The 19,552-nt window shown below is 41.1% G+C and overlaps 1 protein-coding gene across 5 annotated transcripts in view; it reads right to left on the bottom strand.

Annotated features, from left to right (window-relative positions):
- Window positions 1-239: 239 nt before the first annotated feature.
- The window catches only part of MICAL2 (microtubule associated monooxygenase, calponin and LIM domain containing 2), a 133,039-nt gene continuing 113,726 nt past the window's right edge, over window positions 240-19,552 (bottom strand). For 3 of the 5 annotated variants that reach the window (XM_055722136.1, XM_055722138.1, XM_055722137.1), the window contains exons 28-33: window positions 14,115-14,209; window positions 11,953-12,045; window positions 11,160-11,253; window positions 5,809-5,908; window positions 4,502-4,575; window positions 241-3,579 (exon numbers count right to left, since the gene is read on the bottom strand). In XM_055722136.1, coding sequence (XP_055578111.1) covers window positions 3,395-3,579; window positions 4,502-4,575; window positions 5,809-5,908; window positions 11,160-11,253; window positions 11,953-12,045; window positions 14,115-14,209 — 641 coding nt within the window. In that variant the 3' untranslated portion in view covers window positions 241-3,394. Of the gene's footprint in view, window positions 3,580-4,501; window positions 4,576-5,808; window positions 5,909-11,159; window positions 11,254-11,952; window positions 12,046-14,114; window positions 14,210-19,552 lie in introns of all 5 variants that reach the window. The other 2 variants (XM_055722141.1, XM_055722139.1) reach the window with 2 other exon arrangements.

Consider the following 19,552-nt stretch of genomic DNA (forward strand, 5'->3'; position numbering starts at 1 on the left):
GAGGATGTTGTTGATCTCATGGAGTCTGCAACCTCTTGTGTTAAAAGCCGAGCTGAATAGTCTCTAACTTCAGGTTGTCATTATTCCTAAACTATAAAATGAATCTGTGAACTGCAAGACGGTGTGATTGAGTTACCAGTATATGAATTAAGAAACTGATATGATTTCTTATTATAGATCTTTCCTAGACACACATTATTACGTTGCAGATATTGTTGGAGAGAAATTGCTATGAAAATTATTCAGGGACTTCAGGGAGTGAGATATAATTTTATTTGTTGAAATAGAAAATTGCTCATATCTAGTCCATTTAGGCATAGTCAATACGTTCCAGCACATCACATAATACCCAAAAATGACAGCACCAAGGACTTAAAAATGAACAAATTATTATAAGTTAGTGAGTCAATTTACAGAAAAGATTGAGCAGCAGGAAGACTCATAACCAAACCAATGTTTAAATACATTTCTAATACAAGCCAACCACATTGAATTGACCTGTGAACAGTGCACACAGCTTCTGGGGGTTTTTCCCCTCCTCTACTGTCATAATACATGAAGACCTGCTTTAAATGACATAAGTAAGAGTTTACTATTTTTCTAAGTCACTTGCGCCGATCAATTCTGGATCTAATCTTGTGAGGTACTTAGTATCAGCCAGGGTAACAGTAGCCTGCCAGGTTTTCCCACCCAAGAGCAGACCCACAGCTTTGGGCGGAGCGTGTGTTAACAATCACATGGCATCCAGAAAAGTATCTTTTTAGCAAAGAATATTTTTGAGGTCCCTAAAATGCTGATGGTGCTCAGCTTCTGTTGACTCGAATACTTCCAGGAACTCAAATCTCTGAAGCTAAAAGGAAAACAGCCTTTCGCATTTGGTTTTACAGTTGAATAGGTATCTGCTGTAAATCTCAGGGCTTATGTAAAATTCAGAGCAACCTTAACTGGCCTGACTGCAGCACGTGCATCTCCCCGGGGTGAGCAGGCCAGACTTGGGCAGAGGAAAGTGATCTCCGCCTCAGGACTAGGGGCATCTTGTTTCTCCGAGGCTGCCCTTCCTCTTTGTACAGCAGCAACATTAAGGTGAACAGGCCTTTCTAGATCATAAAAGTGAGGTGAAAAAAATCTTTCACTGATCTAACTGAAGGTTTCTGCTGAATTCCCCTTCTATGCAAAGCACTAATAAGCTTGCTTTAAAACTTCTAAAAAAGACATTGAAACCGTTATGACTCTCCATTTTCTAAAGAAAACTGTGATAGATGGTCCTGACAGTGATGTTCTATGGGATTACAGGAGGTTTCTGATTCTGATAAAATCCAGAAATTTTCTCCACTAAACTGGAAATACCAGCAGATCTCAACAGAGAAAATGAAAATATTTATTGCTGCCCTGCCTGCTCCTACTTTGTGTCAATCTTAAGGAACTGAGCTCATTTCAAAACCAATTGCCACAATCCATCTCAATAAATATTTAATCTGAAGATCAGGTATGCTTAGCCTATGAATGGCAGGTAAAAATATCTGATGGTAATTCTGGAACACATTCAAGGATTCTGCTGTCTTTCCACTGTGATGAAAGACAAATTATATCTTGCTATGTTTTAAGGGTGTCCCTTCAAGTTATGGTAACTGAGAACATTGTTTATAAATCTTAACTCGTATTTTATTACTAATTATTTACCAAACCAATAAAGCTACCTACTCTACAACGCACAGCTTTACCTATACATAGCTGTTAGAAATACACATTTATCAATGAAAATCAGAGATAGCATCCGAACTGTAAAATTTAAACAGACATTCTTATCCTTTTTAAACAGTCTAATAAATAAATATAAATAGATAAATATCACAGAACCTTGCACCAATAGAGCTATATTGTTTACCTGTGGTCAGTAGTAGTAGAATCTTGCTTTTATCTTTAGAAAGGGTATTTTAAATTTCTTACAATACAGCAAAACCTTAAGATAATTCATAAATTATTGTGACAGGATCCAGTGCATCTGTTACCCTTCAGGTACTTACAAAAAGGGGTTTTTAATTTAAAGCTTTTGTAACAAGAATGCTTCTAGCTTTGCTGTACCATAAACAACTGCTGCAAACTAGCACCATTCATGAAATAATGAGAATACAGAATTTTCTCAGAGCATGAGGTAAAAGGATATAAAAAAAAAAACAAAACCCAAAACAAACAGTCTTTCAGTTTCTCCTTGTTTTTCCAGTTTGAAGATCTAGTGCATCATACATACAGTTGGGAATACTACTAATCTTAAATTGCAGTTATCTCAGATTGAAGAAAGTACTTAAATTACACTGAATAATAAGGAGAATTTCTACACTTCTGCTTTGCCAGTATCTACAAATGCATGTAAAAAAAGGATAGGAGACAGTTCCTTTAAACAAAAAATATGCATATATTCTTAAGCAGCAAGATAAACGTAGTTTAAATAAACCCTCAATATTTTCTATCAAACATTGACATTACAAACTTAAGATTTTTTGCAATCCTTTTGAGGAATTATTCTCAGGGAGATCTTTAACTGCTACACTGCACATCACAGCCTATAATACAATATATTTGTGAAGTATTTTATCAAGCAACTGTAAAGCTTACCCTATAAATATTAATTGGGTCTGGATTACTATTTTTAAATTATCATTTAGCATATTTTAAATACCTTAATCTGTGACATACAAAAGCTTTTTTTAGCATGTAATAGTTTTAAAGGTAGTCACCTCTTTGATAATCCCTTACAATTTTACAAAATATAGGGATTTAATATTGCTTTAATTTCTTGCTCAAAAACACATGGCACACTAAAACTTACAAATACATGGAAAATTAATTTCTGACATTGCATTTACAGCAGTTTTAATAAGTGCTTATAAGTAGTTATTAGTCAAATGACCCTTCCTTCACCACAAATAAAAACTAGCCTTATTTTTATATAAGATGCTTGCTTTCTGACCTTTAAATAGGTCACCATGGGTTGGCTGTGCCCCGATATTAACAAACCCACACACAGATTCAGACAAAGAGATGGAAAGTAGTGTCATCTCAAAAAAATTAAATTATGTCATCATGGTTCTCAGAAACTCTCTTCGCAGCATAAAAATAAAATTCCAAGAAAACAGCAGAGCTCTGATTTCCCTTTCGCAGATTCTGATGCCCACCAGACAGGTGAATTCAGTCCCATCCTGTATTCCGGTGACCCTTTTTTAAGCTGATAGTGAAACAGCTCACTCCGGTATGAGCAAAAGAACTGCTTAACAGCTTTTGATAACAAAACAACATGTTTCCCAAATAAACTGATCTTATATTTGAGTTCCTTCATTTTTCAGAAGACCATATGTCCATGATTCCGGATATTGCTGAAATCATGTATATTTGCTGTTTAAATCCTGCTCAGCTGATAGCCTCTAGATAATATAATGCTTTCAAAGTGCTGGTCTTCTGCCTTTTCTTTCACTCTCTGCTCCTCTAAGGTAGACACAAGTTTGTCCCTTTCTTCAACCACTTTCATCATCTCAGTAAAAATTTCATTCTCCTCATTCAGATCCATCTCATCTTTAAGGCTGTCTAAAAGATGAAAAAATAAGAAGTTAAAATCCAAATCACTCTGTTGTCACACTTTGCATTCTAATTGTTGTACAGCTTGCATTAATATTATAGTCCATGACAAATGAAGTCAATGGCAATTAATATTTTTCATGTTACAATTCAGGGAAAATTTCTCCTGCACTTAGGATGTTTAAGGTTGGCCATTAATGCTCCTGATATCTAGAGTAGATCTTTTAGCAAAACTTAGACTGAAAGGGGTAGGAAGAGCACTACTAGTTTACAAAACATTTAAGATGGAGATTAAATTTAGTTTATAAAGTTAAAAGCCCAATCATTAAATGTAGTATCTGTAAGAAAATGGAAAGTGTTTTTCAGAAAATTTATTGAAAACTGCTGTCACTTATGATCCACATACTTAGAATACAACAGAATATTTTGGGACTCAGTGCTATGTAATCCTCCTTCTGCCTGCATTCCTCCTCCCCATGCTCTCTTTTCTAATACCAAATGAAAGGACAAGCCCAAACTGTAAACCCAAGTACCTAAAAGCAGTTCCAAAACACTGCAGTAACCAGTAATGCATACAGTTAACATAAAAGCAGATAACCCCTTTTGTGTTCAGTTGGCTGAAGAAATTGGTTTCTGTTGCTGCCCATCACTGCATGTTAGCTGGACATTGCTGCCTGCACAGCACAGTGAGTGGGACTACATGTGCAAGCGCTTCTGATCCAGTTCCATGTTAACTAGGTAGGTTAGCTTAGCTGTCTTCAGAAGTCGTATGAGAAGATCTCACGGGCTGCATTTTGCTGGCTGAGCTGCGCTTGCAGAAGAGCACAGGAGGCAGAGCCTCAGCCACTCTCATCCTTTTTGAGGCAAACAGCGATGCATACAGGCACGGTCTGTCACTGTGGGCTGGAGCTTACTCTCCCCTTTGACTTACCATCAATGGCCATTTTCTCTCTCAGCTTTTGTTCCAACCTGCTTTGGTGGTCCTCCAGTTCTAGCTCTTGCGCTCTAGGTACAATAAGAAGTACAGTAAAGACTGAGATTTTTTCAATAAAGACTTATATGTTAATATTATTTCAGCCAAGAGATTCTGTGTTCGTTTTATCCAGTATTTTCTCCTTATGGGCAGTCAAGGTTAAAAGGCTTGCCCGTCCCTACCTTGCCACACCAACGGCGAAGTACCCCTACCACCTTTTGCATACGTACCAGATTAAGCTCCCTTATACACAGCAACGCTTCAGGCTTTAAGCAGCTGTGCTTTGTTGGTGGCACCCACAATGTAATTCTGGATAGGACTGAACGCTCCCACAGACAAAGGGCCCTGCCAGGCTCTCTGCACAGGAACGGGTCCTGCGGCACAGGTACTAACACACAGGAACACATCCAGACAACAACAGTCTATGTCCTGCAGTGATACAAGCAGCCTGCTTTTGCTTTTTTAACTCTGCTTTGGAGAATGTGAGCAGGAAGCATTGCCACCACAACCCCCAATGACAGTCGAAGAGGAAAGAAAAGTATTGGCTTCTGGCAGCATCAGCACAGCCGGGAAGAAATTGGGGTGCAGCTGGAGCTACTGGCTGGGCTGCAGCTCTGCACGCAGCACGGAAGGCTGAGTGATAGGGATAAATGATAAATGGCAACAAGCAGCCTGCACTGGTGTGAAATCCAGGGGTGAGTAATGACTGCTGCAGCTCTCATCGCCTTCCCACGTTGCCCGGAAATAGTGGAGAAAATAGCTGAGAGTCACCTCTGCCTATCTGTTGAGTGAGTTTCCAAGGAGGTGAGGTGAGGGAGCTAAAGCCAATATTGTTTCCATCAACCACAAACAGTGGTATCTGAGGCAGTTTTTATTTGCTTTGTGTATCTGCTTGTTTCATCGCTGTAGTGAATTCCTAGACCTTTTCTCCTATGTCCAATAAGAACAGAGATAGATTTGTCAGACTATTTTTCTTCTACAGGAGAAGGCACCCCAGTGTTCATTAGACCCACAATACGTAAAGGCAGAGCATCTATATGCTCTGCTGGTTTAGAGTATCATATGGGATTGAAACAATTGAACCGCTGTGAGAGGGAATGACCAGGAAGGCTCAACTGAAAGATCTGTCTTCAAAACAGATTGTAGCTACTCTGAGTACGTTTATTCCACGACAGTCTCAAACTGCAGCAAGCAGCACAGTGTTTAGCTGTACTGTGAGTACACTTTTCCCCTATCTTTAGTACTAATGCTTGTTTCTTACTTACATAATCAGGAGCTCAGACTCATAACGCATTAATTTATTCTTCTCCAGGACCAGCTCAAACCATTCATGTAGCATCTGAGTTTCATCCTTTGTGCCTGAATCTGTTTAAAATAGGAGATGTAACTGTGCGTTACCAGCTTTCCTTCCAATGCTCTTGCCACTTCACTTTAAATAGTCCTCATTCGTAAGCCTAGGTAAGTTCAAATGTACATTCCTTTGATGTATGTAACTTACATCAGTAATGTCTGGTTATAACAGGTATAACATTCTTGGCTACATTTGGTTGAATGCTGTAGTTTATTGCAGCTAAAGATGCATCAGATTTAAACACATTTTGTTTAGGCAGTTAAGTTTTTCCTTTCAAATAATGACACAGACTTGCTTTTTTTAATAAGTATCAGCTTAGTCCCTGCTTCCAGTGGGCATCAGACGCATCCTCTACAAATTTCCATACATGTGCTTTGAATGATGGGAAAGGCTGTGAGACAGGACAAACTTATTATTACTGGGTGGTTTCGTAACACTTTGGGCCAGGGCATTGCTGGTAGGCACTATACAGACACCAAACACGAGATGGTCTCTCTACCAAAGAGCTCGCAGCTTGGCTTGGCCTTGCTGAAGAGGAGGATGGATTTCTCTTTCACCAGGTGAGGGCCTTTACTGCTCTTAAAATGCCGTTTGTACAAAAATCTTTGGCAATGAAGAACCTGTAGGTGTTTTCAAGCAGCAAGTCAGAGCACATTTGTATTTATTTTCCTTGCTGTCCTTTAAGATGCTCATCATGTCACATTTTCCATTTTCTTCACAAAACCAAACCACCCCACCACTCTTTGATGCAGAATTACAGCAGCAGCAACAGCACTACAAACACATCTCCCATGTCTGCTCTTCCCATTCACCGTCTGCTGCCACAAAACAGCAATCACCTCTAGGAAGCAAGTATCTTGCACTGCTCCAGGCTGAGGCAACAATTTAGGTGACATGCTGACCCCTTCAGAAGCATAAAACCAACAGTCTGACCATGCTCCTGCCTCAGCACGTGGGAGTTGCACACCCCACCACGCTGCTGCTGCGTCTTGGAGGCAGGGACAGCCTGACCTGGGGCAAAGCAAAAGGAGGTGCTGCCAAGCAGGCAGGGGAACACAGCGCTTTCCTCCTCAATCCTTCCATCACACTGCTGGATAACCAGCATAAAATCCTCATAGATCAGCCTGGCTGTTTCTGTGGGTGTAGACTTATGTGATTCCTCCTACTTTAAGAGGACTGAACCTTTACTTCAGATGACAGAGTGCTGAAATTTAAGACCAAAGGTCTCAGGTCCAAGATTGAGAGATGGCAATTACAAGGGTATCATTAAAATAGGTTACCAAGTGGAGATAGCCAGAGTCCTGGAGAGTTCGGCAGTGTTTCATATGCCTTTCTGTTGTTGTCTTGAAATGTGCTTTGTTCTTGGCCCCAGAAATTACCATCTTGCCTGTAATTGCTTCAGCTGTCCCTCACTTTAACGTCAAAGCCAGGATTTGACTCAAGAACAGCAAGCCCATCTCCTTTGGATAGTAATGATCTCGCCCAATGCAGCCCTTCAACAATATTCCTGAGCAGGAGGGAAATTGTTGAGTGTTTGGGATCACCAGCCCATTTTCATGCCTTCACCAAGCACTGCCATCCCAGAAAGCCCGGGTCACATCCTGCCAGCATCAGAGGAATTACATGGGCCCTCACACCGAGGACAGGCCTCATGCTGGCTTGGGTGCGGTTCTGTGACTTCTCATCAGAATGTGACCCAAATTTGAAGTTACCATGAAACGGGAAGATAAAGCAGCAGGAGAGGGCAGAGCAATCTTGGTCTGGTTTCTGCCCAGTTCTGTTAAAACTTAACAGTAATGGATGTGTTCCTGTGAGACCTTCCAGATCAGCAAGCAGTGATAAAAAAATATCTTCTCCAAGCAACTGGTGGAGCAGTTCTCGCTGGGACGTGCCGACAGTGGCTTCTCACAGACCAATGCAGCCATGCAGCCGTAGTATTCAGAGCCTTAGGTCTTCATATGCCACCATCAGAAGTTATCATCACAATCTGATCTATCTTACCATCAGTAAAAACATTGCAATTGCAGGTATGTGTATGTCCTGCACACAAACAGAAGGTTACTATTCCCTCTTTGCTGTTTTCTTGATTAAGTAAAAATATTTTTTAACATTTCCTCTTTACATTTTAAAATCTCTGTATCTCCAATAAAAGACTGTGTATCATAGGTTGAGGTAAGCAAACAGTAACACACTTTGCAAAAATGCCACTCGTTTCACCAAAATCCTCAGTGCAAGCTGAAACAAAATATGTTTTTCCTCCTTCTCCATCCTGCAGAACACCCTCCAAGTGTCCCCAGGGGCATTTTTTCCCCTGAGCTTTTCAGATGTTTGTTACAAATAATGTTAACAGTTATTTAAGTCTGATGGAGTGCTTGATGGCTTCCAAGAGCAGAACAAGCCAATGAAGTCTTTCGCATAACGCAGTACAAGGGATCTGTACTGCATAATGCAAAAAGAATTTGTGAGTCTGTTTTGTGAGCCATGCTGGCTTTTTCTTACAGCCTTGCTAAAGCAAAACTTTCCTCCTGGTTTACCCAAGTCTCCTTGAAGCTAGGTCCTGTTTGAAAGTCAGATATTCTTCCAATTACATTGCAGCTATTTCTATTTTCATCGCTTTTGAGGGAATGACAGGCTACAGAGGAGTATTTACTGAACACTGTTCTCAAAACCTCAACCTTCTGTTCTCCAGAATGATGCTATGTTGTCCTTCCATACAGCAGTCACATGGTAAAGGAGTCTTGGCCCGCTTGTACCTTTTTAGGAACAACAAAACCTCATATTCCTTATTTCTACAGATTTTCAACTGATTTCTTTTGATTGTGCTGAAAGTTCTGAGAAACCCTGGATATGCTCCTTATGAAATCAAAACCTAGCTGCATCCTGCACAGATATTTGTTCACCTTCTAAAGCAATTTCTTAACATTCTCTCTACATGCATTTTTCTTTTTTACCATCATTCTTCATGATGTGTTTAGTCAACTGATCACTTATGCTAATTTCAGTGGAAAACATGTTCTGAGATTTTTATTTCTGTATTTTCTTGTAGGCAGAAGATCTCCATAAGCCTCCACAAATGTCAGTAGAAAACAAAGCGATGGTACCTCAGTGATTTATTATTTGGTATTTTGAACCAGAATAAAGGGAATAACGGGCATGAAAAATTATTCGTAGGACTGATACTATTTCTCTCTTTTTTTTTTTTTTTTAATTCATGAATTGTTGTCACTACAATTAGAAGATCATCAAAGCCTCATTTTGCTCATCAGTCTTCATGGCAGTTGTTTCGCACCCACGCATGTTCTCTTCTAATTCAGTTGAGGAGGTAATGAATAACTCCCTCTAACAAAGGGGCCATTCATCCCAGGCTTACAGAATTATTAAAGGAGAGTTGCATAAATGTCACTGAAGACTAGTGTTTGCAGGCCTGTCTCTAAATTTGGTTATTCACAACCTTTGCAGCTCAATATTATTGCTGAACTGTGATTGGTTTCTAATTACCTTAATAATACCTATTAAATCACTTGAATTGCATAAGCACAGACCTGCTTAAATACAACTTAACATAATAAACACCGGTCATTCATTAAACAATAATGCTCATTATTTTTAAGAAGGTTGAACACAATATTAAACTCACCAATTCCTGCATCATTACACGTGTGTTATTACAAGTAACAAAGCACCCACATTTTGTTTGGGAAACTTATGGCTTCATGCTTTCGCACCCGAAGAGTTGCTGAGAGACAGTAACATCCTACGTTTCAATATCTGCCCTATTTGTAACTGGCCACCTACACACAAACAATAAACAGGGAGAAAAAAAATAGTACTTTCACCTTAATGAGGGCAATCCAATTACTAAGGATGGGAAAAGAATGAGAAGCATCAATCTCTTGGCAGACAGCCTTCTTTAGGAAATGTGATTGTCAAAACAGCAAAAACAAGAGGCAGCTCTAGGCCATTTATCCTGGCATTCAGTGTCTATCCCAAGAGCTAGAAGCCTCTTGTCTCTCTGTATTTTTGAGGTTTCCAAAAAAACACCACCCTTACACAACTCAGCAGTGAAGGAAAAAAGCTAACACTCCAAATCCTCAAAGTCCCTCCAGCAGACTTTCTCACAGGTGGTAAAGGTGTGTGCCATTTGATAAAAGGTTATGTTTTTGTTTAAGAAAAAAAGACGCTAGCCTTTTAATTAACATTTCAAGTGGGTTGGCACTATCAATTATAGGAAATTAGCTAATAAATATAAAAGGCTGGGCAAATGCTCTCTTGCTGAACCAATTAGTTCAGTGTTAGGATAGGGGCAGTAACTGCTAAGAAATATGGCGTTAAAAAAGCCAGCATGCAGAGATTGTGCTGGGTTGCCTAACTAAGACAACATCAAGAGCAGGTGCCAAAATATATCTAGGTTTTCAGTGTTATGCAACTGCCTGTCATGAAAGCACGAGCTTCAGCTTTCTAAACCAGAGGTAAAGACAGACATGTTTGCAGCCAGGCTGTCAGCTCCCCAGAGTCCTTCCAGCATGGAACTGCAGTCCCCTCCGAAGTCCCTTACACACACGGCTCACATTCACATCCCCATTTTTGGCCTTGCGGGAGCCCACTGATGTTCTGTTCCTCTGCAGGAGATCTCCCCAGCTTCACCCCACGCGTGGTGGTCGTGGTGGTAGGACACCACAGTCCTGGGTGCTTGGGACTGTCAGTTCAGGCAAGGGAAAACCTTGTCTCCGACTGGGGCCAAGACAATGTCCCTGTTATCTCCTACCCACTGGGGGAAAAGCTGTGTGGTTCGGGTCTGTGTGCCTGCATGCTGCTGTTGCTATAGCATGGCCACCGGCTCTAATCGTATTAATGGCATTTCACACTCCGGGAGAAGTCATTAAGGACTCTGTTACTAGGCACAGGCTGCTGCTGGCTTGGTAACTGAGATACAGCTCCCAGATACCTCACTGGTTCCCTCCATATGATTAAATTAAGGTGAGGGTGAGATTTTAAAAAAAATGGGTGGAAAAAGTGTAGATTCAGGTTCAACAGCAAGGCAAGTAATTCCAAATCTATGATAACCAACAGAAAATTCATAGCATTCAACATGAAGGTGCTTTGGCTAACAGAATTTGAGGAAAAGACTTAGCAATTATTTTTGTCCTTCCAGTTGTTTTCATTTCAGATTTCACACTAAACTCTATTTCTGTGACAATCATTAAAACCCCTCTGCTTGGAAAAAGCTTAAAGAAACCATCACCAAACAAACACTGCTTCATTTACCTGATTCTCCTCTTAGTTCTCTCTCCAGTTTGACACCAAATATCTCCAGAGCTCTTTGTCTTTCCTCCAATTCTTCCAGTTGACGTTGGACTGCCTACAAAATTGTAATGATACAAAAGCTACAAACATAGCTTCAACATTCAGAGACAATAGGTGGCCTCAGTGGTTAGAGAAACAGCTTGAAAAGGTCTTGGAGGGGTGGGATCTGCAAATTCATTGAGAGTATTAGGTGCCTAAGCAATTCAATAATTCCACTAAGTATCTATGCACTTTTTTATGTGGGTAAGTATTATAGTATCATTTTCTGAAAAGCAGGGCCTGTTTATACATAAAGTGAAATGACTTTGCATCATTAAGAAAGAATACGGTTCTTTTCCATTGTTATGGCAGAGAGAGAACAAAAACCATCACTGTATTTTCATCCCCTCCTGTAGTACGTAGAGGTAATAGCCGAGTTTCTTACATTCTCAGGGGCTGATTTTATTTCCCCTTTCTTTCTCTTTCCCTTTCCAGTGTATTCTGCCCTCACTGCCAGTCACTCTTCCCTCTTGTTCTTCACACACAATTACAAAATTATGATGACCCTCTGGGGCACACGTGGATTTGTCACATACAGAGATGCAAGGCCCCACCACATACATCTTCCTGCTCCTGATGGCTGGGGGAGATTTCAACACAGAAGGCAGCGAGCCACCGTGAGGAGTGAGGGTGGGTGCAGAGCCCACATCAGGTACTCCCTATCCTCACTAGTCACTCTTGGGAGACAAATAGGACATGTGAGCTACGTTTTCACCTGTGCTTTGTGAAGCCTCTTCAGCTCCTCTTGTTTAATCAATTGCTTTGTCTCCTTCTCCAGCTTCCTTCTCCTTCTGAGAGCCCTTTTTGCCTTCAAAAAAGAGGGAGAAAAATGGTAATCAAAGCATAAGTACGTCATTATGTGTTTCCTCAAACCTTCCCCAGAATCACAGAACCATTGATGTTGGGAGAGACCTCTGAAGATTGTCTAACCCAACTGCCCTGCTCAAAGCAAGGTGACCTACTGCAGGGTGCTTGGGACAACCTAACTGAAATGAAAATATTCTCGTAGGAATATTTTCATGCACTTGCATACATTAACTTTAAATCATTACATGCACCTATTGCAACCCTAAGTCAGTGTGAACTGTGCCTGTCAATAAAAAAATGTCCAAATCACAAAGCTGACTATATACAACATACCACTATACATGGCTTCTGCAGACACCATCATGGCCAGGGAAGAAGCCAGGCACAGGTAGGGGGAAGCTCTAGTTTAAGGAAACTCAACCCATATCTGTTGCTGTAGCTGCTAAGTAGCAAAATTTACTTTGGATTGCTTTGAACATGGCAAGAGGGGTGTATCCAAAAGAAACAGCCACCACAGGACACTACCTGAAGCCCTGCGAAACCTTCCCCGATGCCATTTCTCTGCTGCATTACAGAGGGGGGGTTCCTTTCCCTGGGGCACCTCTCACTGCTGGATAGCACATGTTGCTGGGCTGGCCGAGGGGATCGCCTCTGCCTGCTCCATCTTGCCCTTGACACAAGCTATCTGGAAGTGCTTTGAGGCTGTGGTTTTCCCATTTTGGAGGGGACAGAATATATGAGCGCTGTAGACCAGACAACTGAAAAACTAACAAGGCAGAAAGCCACCAAAATTTTTCCCACCAAGTTTTACCAGAGACCAGCGGTGGTACTGGCGAAATAGCACTCAGAACTGGCACGAAAAGAGGTACTAGGAAGTAGCTGAGAGAAACAAGCTGAGTGGGGAATGTGCATCAAAACTGAATCACTGTTAACACCTGCATGCGACAGCTGTTCGTTCACCCCGTTTCTGTCAGCTGCCCTGGCAGCGCTGCCTTCCCCGCTGCCTGGCCCTGCCTGTCCCTGCAGCTGCCTGAAGTGTTGGGAGTTGCTCCTATCCAGTTTTCTCCCATGTCTCCCTTCTTTTCTCTATTTTGTTTAAACTTTATTTAATTCACCATAATATTATCTTACTACAGATTGTCTTTCCTGTAACAGGAAAGATGAATTCTGACATCTCAGTGCATCCTGACGGACAGCCACTGGCGGGACGTGCCGCCACATGTTGCTGCAGTTCCGCCTCACGGCACTTCAGTTCTTCTGGAGCTGTGCAACTGGATACTTAGCTTTCAGCTTGGCTCTTTTTTCAGCATACTGGGCAGCCTCTTGCTTTGCTTTCTTTCCCCCTGCTCCCCGCAAAGCAACAAATCAAAAGGCCACCTCATACTATTAATTCCACTTACTGATATTCTGCACAGGAAAGAGGTAAACACATTTCTGATGAGCTATTCAGGCAATAAAAGCTCTGTTTCTTCACATCAGAGCCGGGTATTAAGAGTTCATTGGTGCTTTAAGCCCATCGTTTCTGCTAGCCACAGGAACTGAGTTAGGGCTCAAAGACCCCGGTGTGCAGCTGGTCCTTTCAGTGTACGGGGTCTGGGTGTGACTTCATGGCACACGCAGTTGTGCTGATTAGGATAAAACCAGCATTTTCCACGCAACCTGCCTGTAGCGCTTCTCAAATGAAGTTGTATTTCCCCAAGGGAAATCTGCATCTGCTTGGTTTAATTTTTTCGACAGTTTGCTAGTTGGGCTACATATTAAGGCCACTTAAAAATGCAGCTTCAAAGTGGTTTCAGTGAAACATGTCTGTTTGTCAAATCAAGACCTCCTCTGTCAATGCTGGTGTAACCCGGGTGAATTAAAGTTCCAATGAGGAAAAAGAAATTTTTATGTTCATCTGCCTTACAGAATTTTAATGTATTTTCTCTCCTTGACACATAACCTCTCCACTGATAAAACGTTCCAATCCCCACTTAGAAAAACTGCCATGTGTTTTAGATCAAAATCATATATGAATCTTAAATACAGTCCAACTGAGGAAATATCTGTCTGTTCCCAAGTCAAGATTACCTTGTGTGTAAATGACGGCTTGGATTCAAATTCATCATCAGAGGAAGAACTAGAATACTCGGTAGCTTGTTTTCTGACAGGTAGGTGTTCGCATCCTAAAACACAGGAACAGAAGAGTCAGTGAAGCAAAAAAATATTGTTCTTCAACTTAGACACTTTGCACCTGCCCTGAGTTCTAACCAGCAGTACCTAGCACAATTTGGAAATTCGGCTGATAACAGTGTTGACAGGGATCAAAAATTTAATTAATGCTATTTGATTTTTTTCAGGTATTACAAACAAATAAATTAATTCCTTGAGCACCCTGCATGTAGCATGCTGTTCTGAACACACTCAAGATTCATTAAAATGTATATCTGAAGTTAGCCATATCACCCAAATGATTGTATAAGGCTCACTATACAGTGTAATTGAATGCAAAAAGTCTGAGCCAGCTCTTAAACAAATTACCCTTATGTGGCTTGTAGCATCTGGCACCCATTTTTACTACATGACATCTGCTCAGTGTAAAATAGTTGGCGTCAGAATGTCTGGTCATATAAAAAAATCACAAATGTAATCAGAAGCAAATGGACTAAGAGAACAAGGCTTTATCACACAGCCGCATGCAACATAAATATTTCATTAATTATGTCTAAACAAACGTCACTTATTTTCCTGCTTTAGGAATATTATCACATCATTGAACCGTTGATTAAAATGCCATAATAAGTCAGGAAAATCCATACATCACAACAATGCACTCCATAAGGAAACCTCAAAGGCTGCCTTTGGAAGAAGCATGCTTTCAGAATTATAAATTAAATTACATTTAATTGTAGCAATTTTATCATGCCTGTTTTTCCAGCATCTCATTTCAACTGGGTGTAAATATTTGAATTTCTTCTTAATTTGTCTAATTCATAGCTTCGTTCTCTTTATTTCAGAAAATAAAACCGCTTTTGGAACATCTGTCACTATGCTTCAACCTGCTACAGGGTTAATGATTAACAGCTGGGCAACATCTTGGAAATGTACATTATTTAAAGCTAACAGTGCCATTTTTCATTGTATCTGCAAGGTAACAGTTGGCTCTCTATGTGCAAGTTGTATTCAGACTGAAATAACTTCCCATTCTCCCAGTGTAAATGTTTCTTCTTTGCCTCGTCCTGGATCACAGTCCTGAAGTAGGGCATCTGTCTCAAGCCCTAATTTAAAATCAGGATCCATGAAACCTGTTTGTCCTGGATGATAAAGCAATAAAAGCAAATCCAAGTAATCTGAGGCACAAATCCTGATTTTCCTGAGCAATCTCCATTATAGAAGCACCCAGTCCTAGTGTTCGATGAAGCTGTAAGCTCAGAGGGTCCACTGGAGCAGATCTGGGTCCTGCCATCCTTTTTTGCAGGACAAGTCCTTGGGCAGCAGATGCCTTTGAGGGAAAGCCGGGAGGTGCAACAGCCCTCCAGGTGGGTCTCCAGCCTGCCAGGTGATTCCACTGCTCCGGAATTGCCCAGGCTGCCACCCCACACCTCTCCGCCTCACCTCATGGCACTTGGAGGAGGGACACAGCTCCTGCTCACTGACCTGCCGGGGATTCTCCGATGACTCATTATTGTTGGGGTGACACTGGTGCCACACACTGCCCCACGCTCTGCAGACAGGAGCGCAAATCCAGCTGCACCCCCCCACCTCTGCTCCCAGCGGTGGGGAGCTATCAGCCATAAAGCCCTTCCCAGTGCACATGATGAAGGCAGGCATGGGGAGCTATCCACCACTACTACTTTGGAGACGTAAATTCACCTACCTTGCTTCTCCCTGTGCAACCAAAAGTTTGCAGTAACTACCCTGCACTCAGACCACTAGCGAAATGAAATTCTGTAATATTCAAAGGGCAAGCTTTACAGCCCACCAGGGCTGGAAACACAAGCAATTACACACTCCCTTTCTTCTCTCAGCTGTGGGAATAAGTGACTGCTTCCCCCGTCCTCCGCTTTGAGTGATATCAATAATTTAAAAAGCATTACAAGGTCTACAGAAAAAGCAGCCTGCTATAAGACATGGGCACCTTCCTCCTCCTCAAGGGTGTGACTTGGGAGCTCTTTGCCCTTCTGGGACAGAGAGAGGGTCAATGACTTCCAAGGGCCATCTCATGAGCATAAGGAAGGCAATGTCTGCACATGGAATAGATTCATAACAGCCACAGTCCTCCCAGTGCCTATCTGCTATGGAGAGTCGGGTATTTGCACCTTGCTCTGCAGAGAAAAGCCATTTTTAGATTGCTCCAAAAGAGCTGAGCTTTTCAAGGGATGCAGTACCTAAACCTCTGTGAGATGACAGCCACCTGACTGCAATCAGCAACATCCTTTATCATCTCCACCTGAGAATCCTACAGGATGAAGGACTATGTGAAGCCACTCAGTGATGAGGCAGCTGATGGATCTACCCGTTTGCATTGACAATTAAGGTCTCTTGTCACATTTATTGCATATAAGTTTCACAGCACTGAGGCTCTCTGCTAATATAATGTGGATAATCAAAGCATGGGCTGCTCCAAGGAGGTGCCCAGAAACACACAGCAAAGAATGACAGAACTGGGATGAGAATACAGGGCTTTGGCTTCCAGATGGGTGGTCCTGCCACATTTCAGGGATACAGAAGCAGTGGGACAGTGCACTTCTTTCAACACTAGAAGGGCAGCCACTCAGTGCTCTGCTCAGCTATTTTTCTTTGGCTATTTCCTTGTGGGAGAGACTAGAAATATGCTCTAAAATGTACCCCAGATGCAAATTTCAACTTCAAAACAACTATAACAAGCACAGTAAGAAATTACCTCATGGAATGAACTTTCTTTATGCAGAGCTAGAGAAAGAATATACCACAAGTTTATTCTTTTTTTTTTTTTTTGGGGGGGTGGTGGGGTGGTGGTGGTGGTGAACAACAACAACAACAACACATGAAAAACCAAACCAAACCACACTTCTGTATTACAGCATCTGTATGTTCTACTACAGATGACTGAGCATTAATCTTTCCCATCTCCAAAGGGAATGAAACAGACAGAATTTAGCTGCCAGGTGTGAGGATCTGGACAAGAAGTTCACACCTAAAAATGTTCAACTTGGGGACTTCTACACTTACTGGATCATTTAAATCTGAAACTCAGAACTACAATAGTAAAGTTGGATAATAATAATTTGTCTACTCCAAATATATCAAGCCTTAATGCTCAATAGCTACAGAAAAGATCTCAAAAACGTATGTTTTTTCCAAATATTAACTCAAATTTTTTGGACTTGGCCTTTCTCTTTCTGGCCATCTAATTCCTTCAAAATTGGAGTTATTTATTTTTTATTTCTTAAGTACTCTAGTGTCTCCCTATCTTCCAAATTAACCTGTTACACTAGAGCTTTTTCTCCCCAGCTAACATGACTTTGGATCATGAGGAACGGTCAGCCATAGTTTTAGTTCTTAATTATAAAGGGGAAAGGAACAAATATTTCTGAAATCTTTATTAATCTAATCTTGATTTCCACCTCACAGTGGCTACTAGGAGTTTGGTCAAGAAACCTTTCCAGCTTACCTGATTTACAGCTGTCAAATCACATGAAACTGAGTATTAATTACTATTTTTATTAATTGTTATTGAATCTGACAGTGTCACACAACACACTTCAAAGTGCAAAGCTGGAGGAAACCTCCAATTCTTGATATTGGTACTTGGTATCCATGTATGTGTATGTCATAAGAGATAAGAAAAATGGCATCCATAAAATTAAAACTCCTTCCTATGACAGTGTGTTACAGCCTGGTAATCCAAAGGTGAGTCTCAAAGACACTTTGCTTCGGCCTAAGCATGCTGCCATTGAATGTCATCAGTGGTAAAACCCTCACTGTACTCAGAGGGATCAAATGACCGAAGTCCAGCACTTTTGAGAACCCCTCTTATCATGTAAATCTAACGGACTGGCTTTCCTAGGAAACTTGAGGTCCTCTGCACAAAGAGGGAGATGTCACATGAAGAGATTAAGAAGGTAATACCTTCTGTTTCATGTGGGAACACTGCTGGTTATCCTGGAGATCTATAGGGGAAAAAAACCCACCAAACCACCGCTACTGTCACTCCGCATGTCACAGCTCACCTCCCTTTCCTGGGGTGTTTTTGTGCCACGGTAATGACTGCAGTCTAAATACACGGAAAGCCTTGGAGCAGGAACTGGTTTTATAACATAATGTTATGTTAATCTGTTGGCTTCCTCTCTAAGTGTCCAAGATTGTGTGGTTTTATAAAGTCATCGGAGTTAATCATGACCACTTTAAGTATTTCAGTGTTTTACAAAAGAAAGAGGCAAAGCTACACATATCTCCTAGGACACTGATGTCCCAAATCAGATGGGACTTGGCATGAAGTAGGAGATTAAATGAAAGGACGGAAGAAATCAAGAGTGGGCTTGGCTCTTTGGCTTCACCTCTCTGCTTCTCCATAGATTTCTCATGTGCTTTTAGGTATGTAATTTAATCTTATAGTGCCTCAGTTCCCCTTCTAAAACATGTAATCACTGAGATAAGTGTCCTAGCTGACAAGAACATCACAAACACAGACTTTCAGTGGTACAAAGGTGCAGCAGTGGGAACACATATGAACCTGAAATATTTAAAACAATCTCTTTTCAATCTAAAAAGTGCACAAAACGAGCAAAGTGAGTTCATAACATATCTACTTTTCTCATCAGCTGAGCTGGTTGTCCTGCTTAATGAAGGGAGCCATGTAAAGCCAGTCACAAACTTGAGTTATAACGACTCTCATCTAAGGGGTGATTCTAGGAATGTTTTTCACATGACCCCTACTCTGTCAGGGTACATTGTACAATCTTCATTGTACAAGAAGCAAACCCAGAGCCACAAACATCTGCCAATACCCAACCACATTTACGGACTGGTCTGTAGAAGGTCTGTAAGTCAAGAGTAACCTAACCCCTGGATCCACTACTGAGTCTCATTACAAACACTGCTGACTGCAGCTCTCTCAAACAGCCTGGCTTAGCTCTCTTCTTACTGTTGTTTTTCTGTGGTATTAATGATTTTTAGTATCTATAACTAACATGGTGCTTTGGCATTTTTCTAAATTTCAAAAGGGCAAGTAGGGTTAGGAGAGAACAGTTAACCACGTGATCAATCAGTTTTATTGATCAAGTTTTTTAGGTTTCTTTAATTGCAGGTTGGAACACAAAGGAGGAATTAAAGGACAAAGATATTCGTGTAGTCAATAAAAAATCTGGATCTGCACTTAAAAACACCAGTGTGGCTATTTGGGGACATTTGTATATTTTACAAGAAAACTTAGACAGGAGTTTGGGATTTTTTAAAACCAATCTCTCACTGAAAACAGTACACGAACCCCTATTACTTCAGTAAAATTTGTCTAGGTCCCACACAGGTAGTCTGTGCAGCCAGATCTC

The sequence above is a fragment of the Falco cherrug genome, chromosome 10, assembly GCF_023634085.1.
Source record: "Falco cherrug isolate bFalChe1 chromosome 10, bFalChe1.pri, whole genome shotgun sequence".
NCBI classification, from domain to species: Eukaryota; Metazoa; Chordata; class Aves; order Falconiformes; family Falconidae; genus Falco; species Falco cherrug.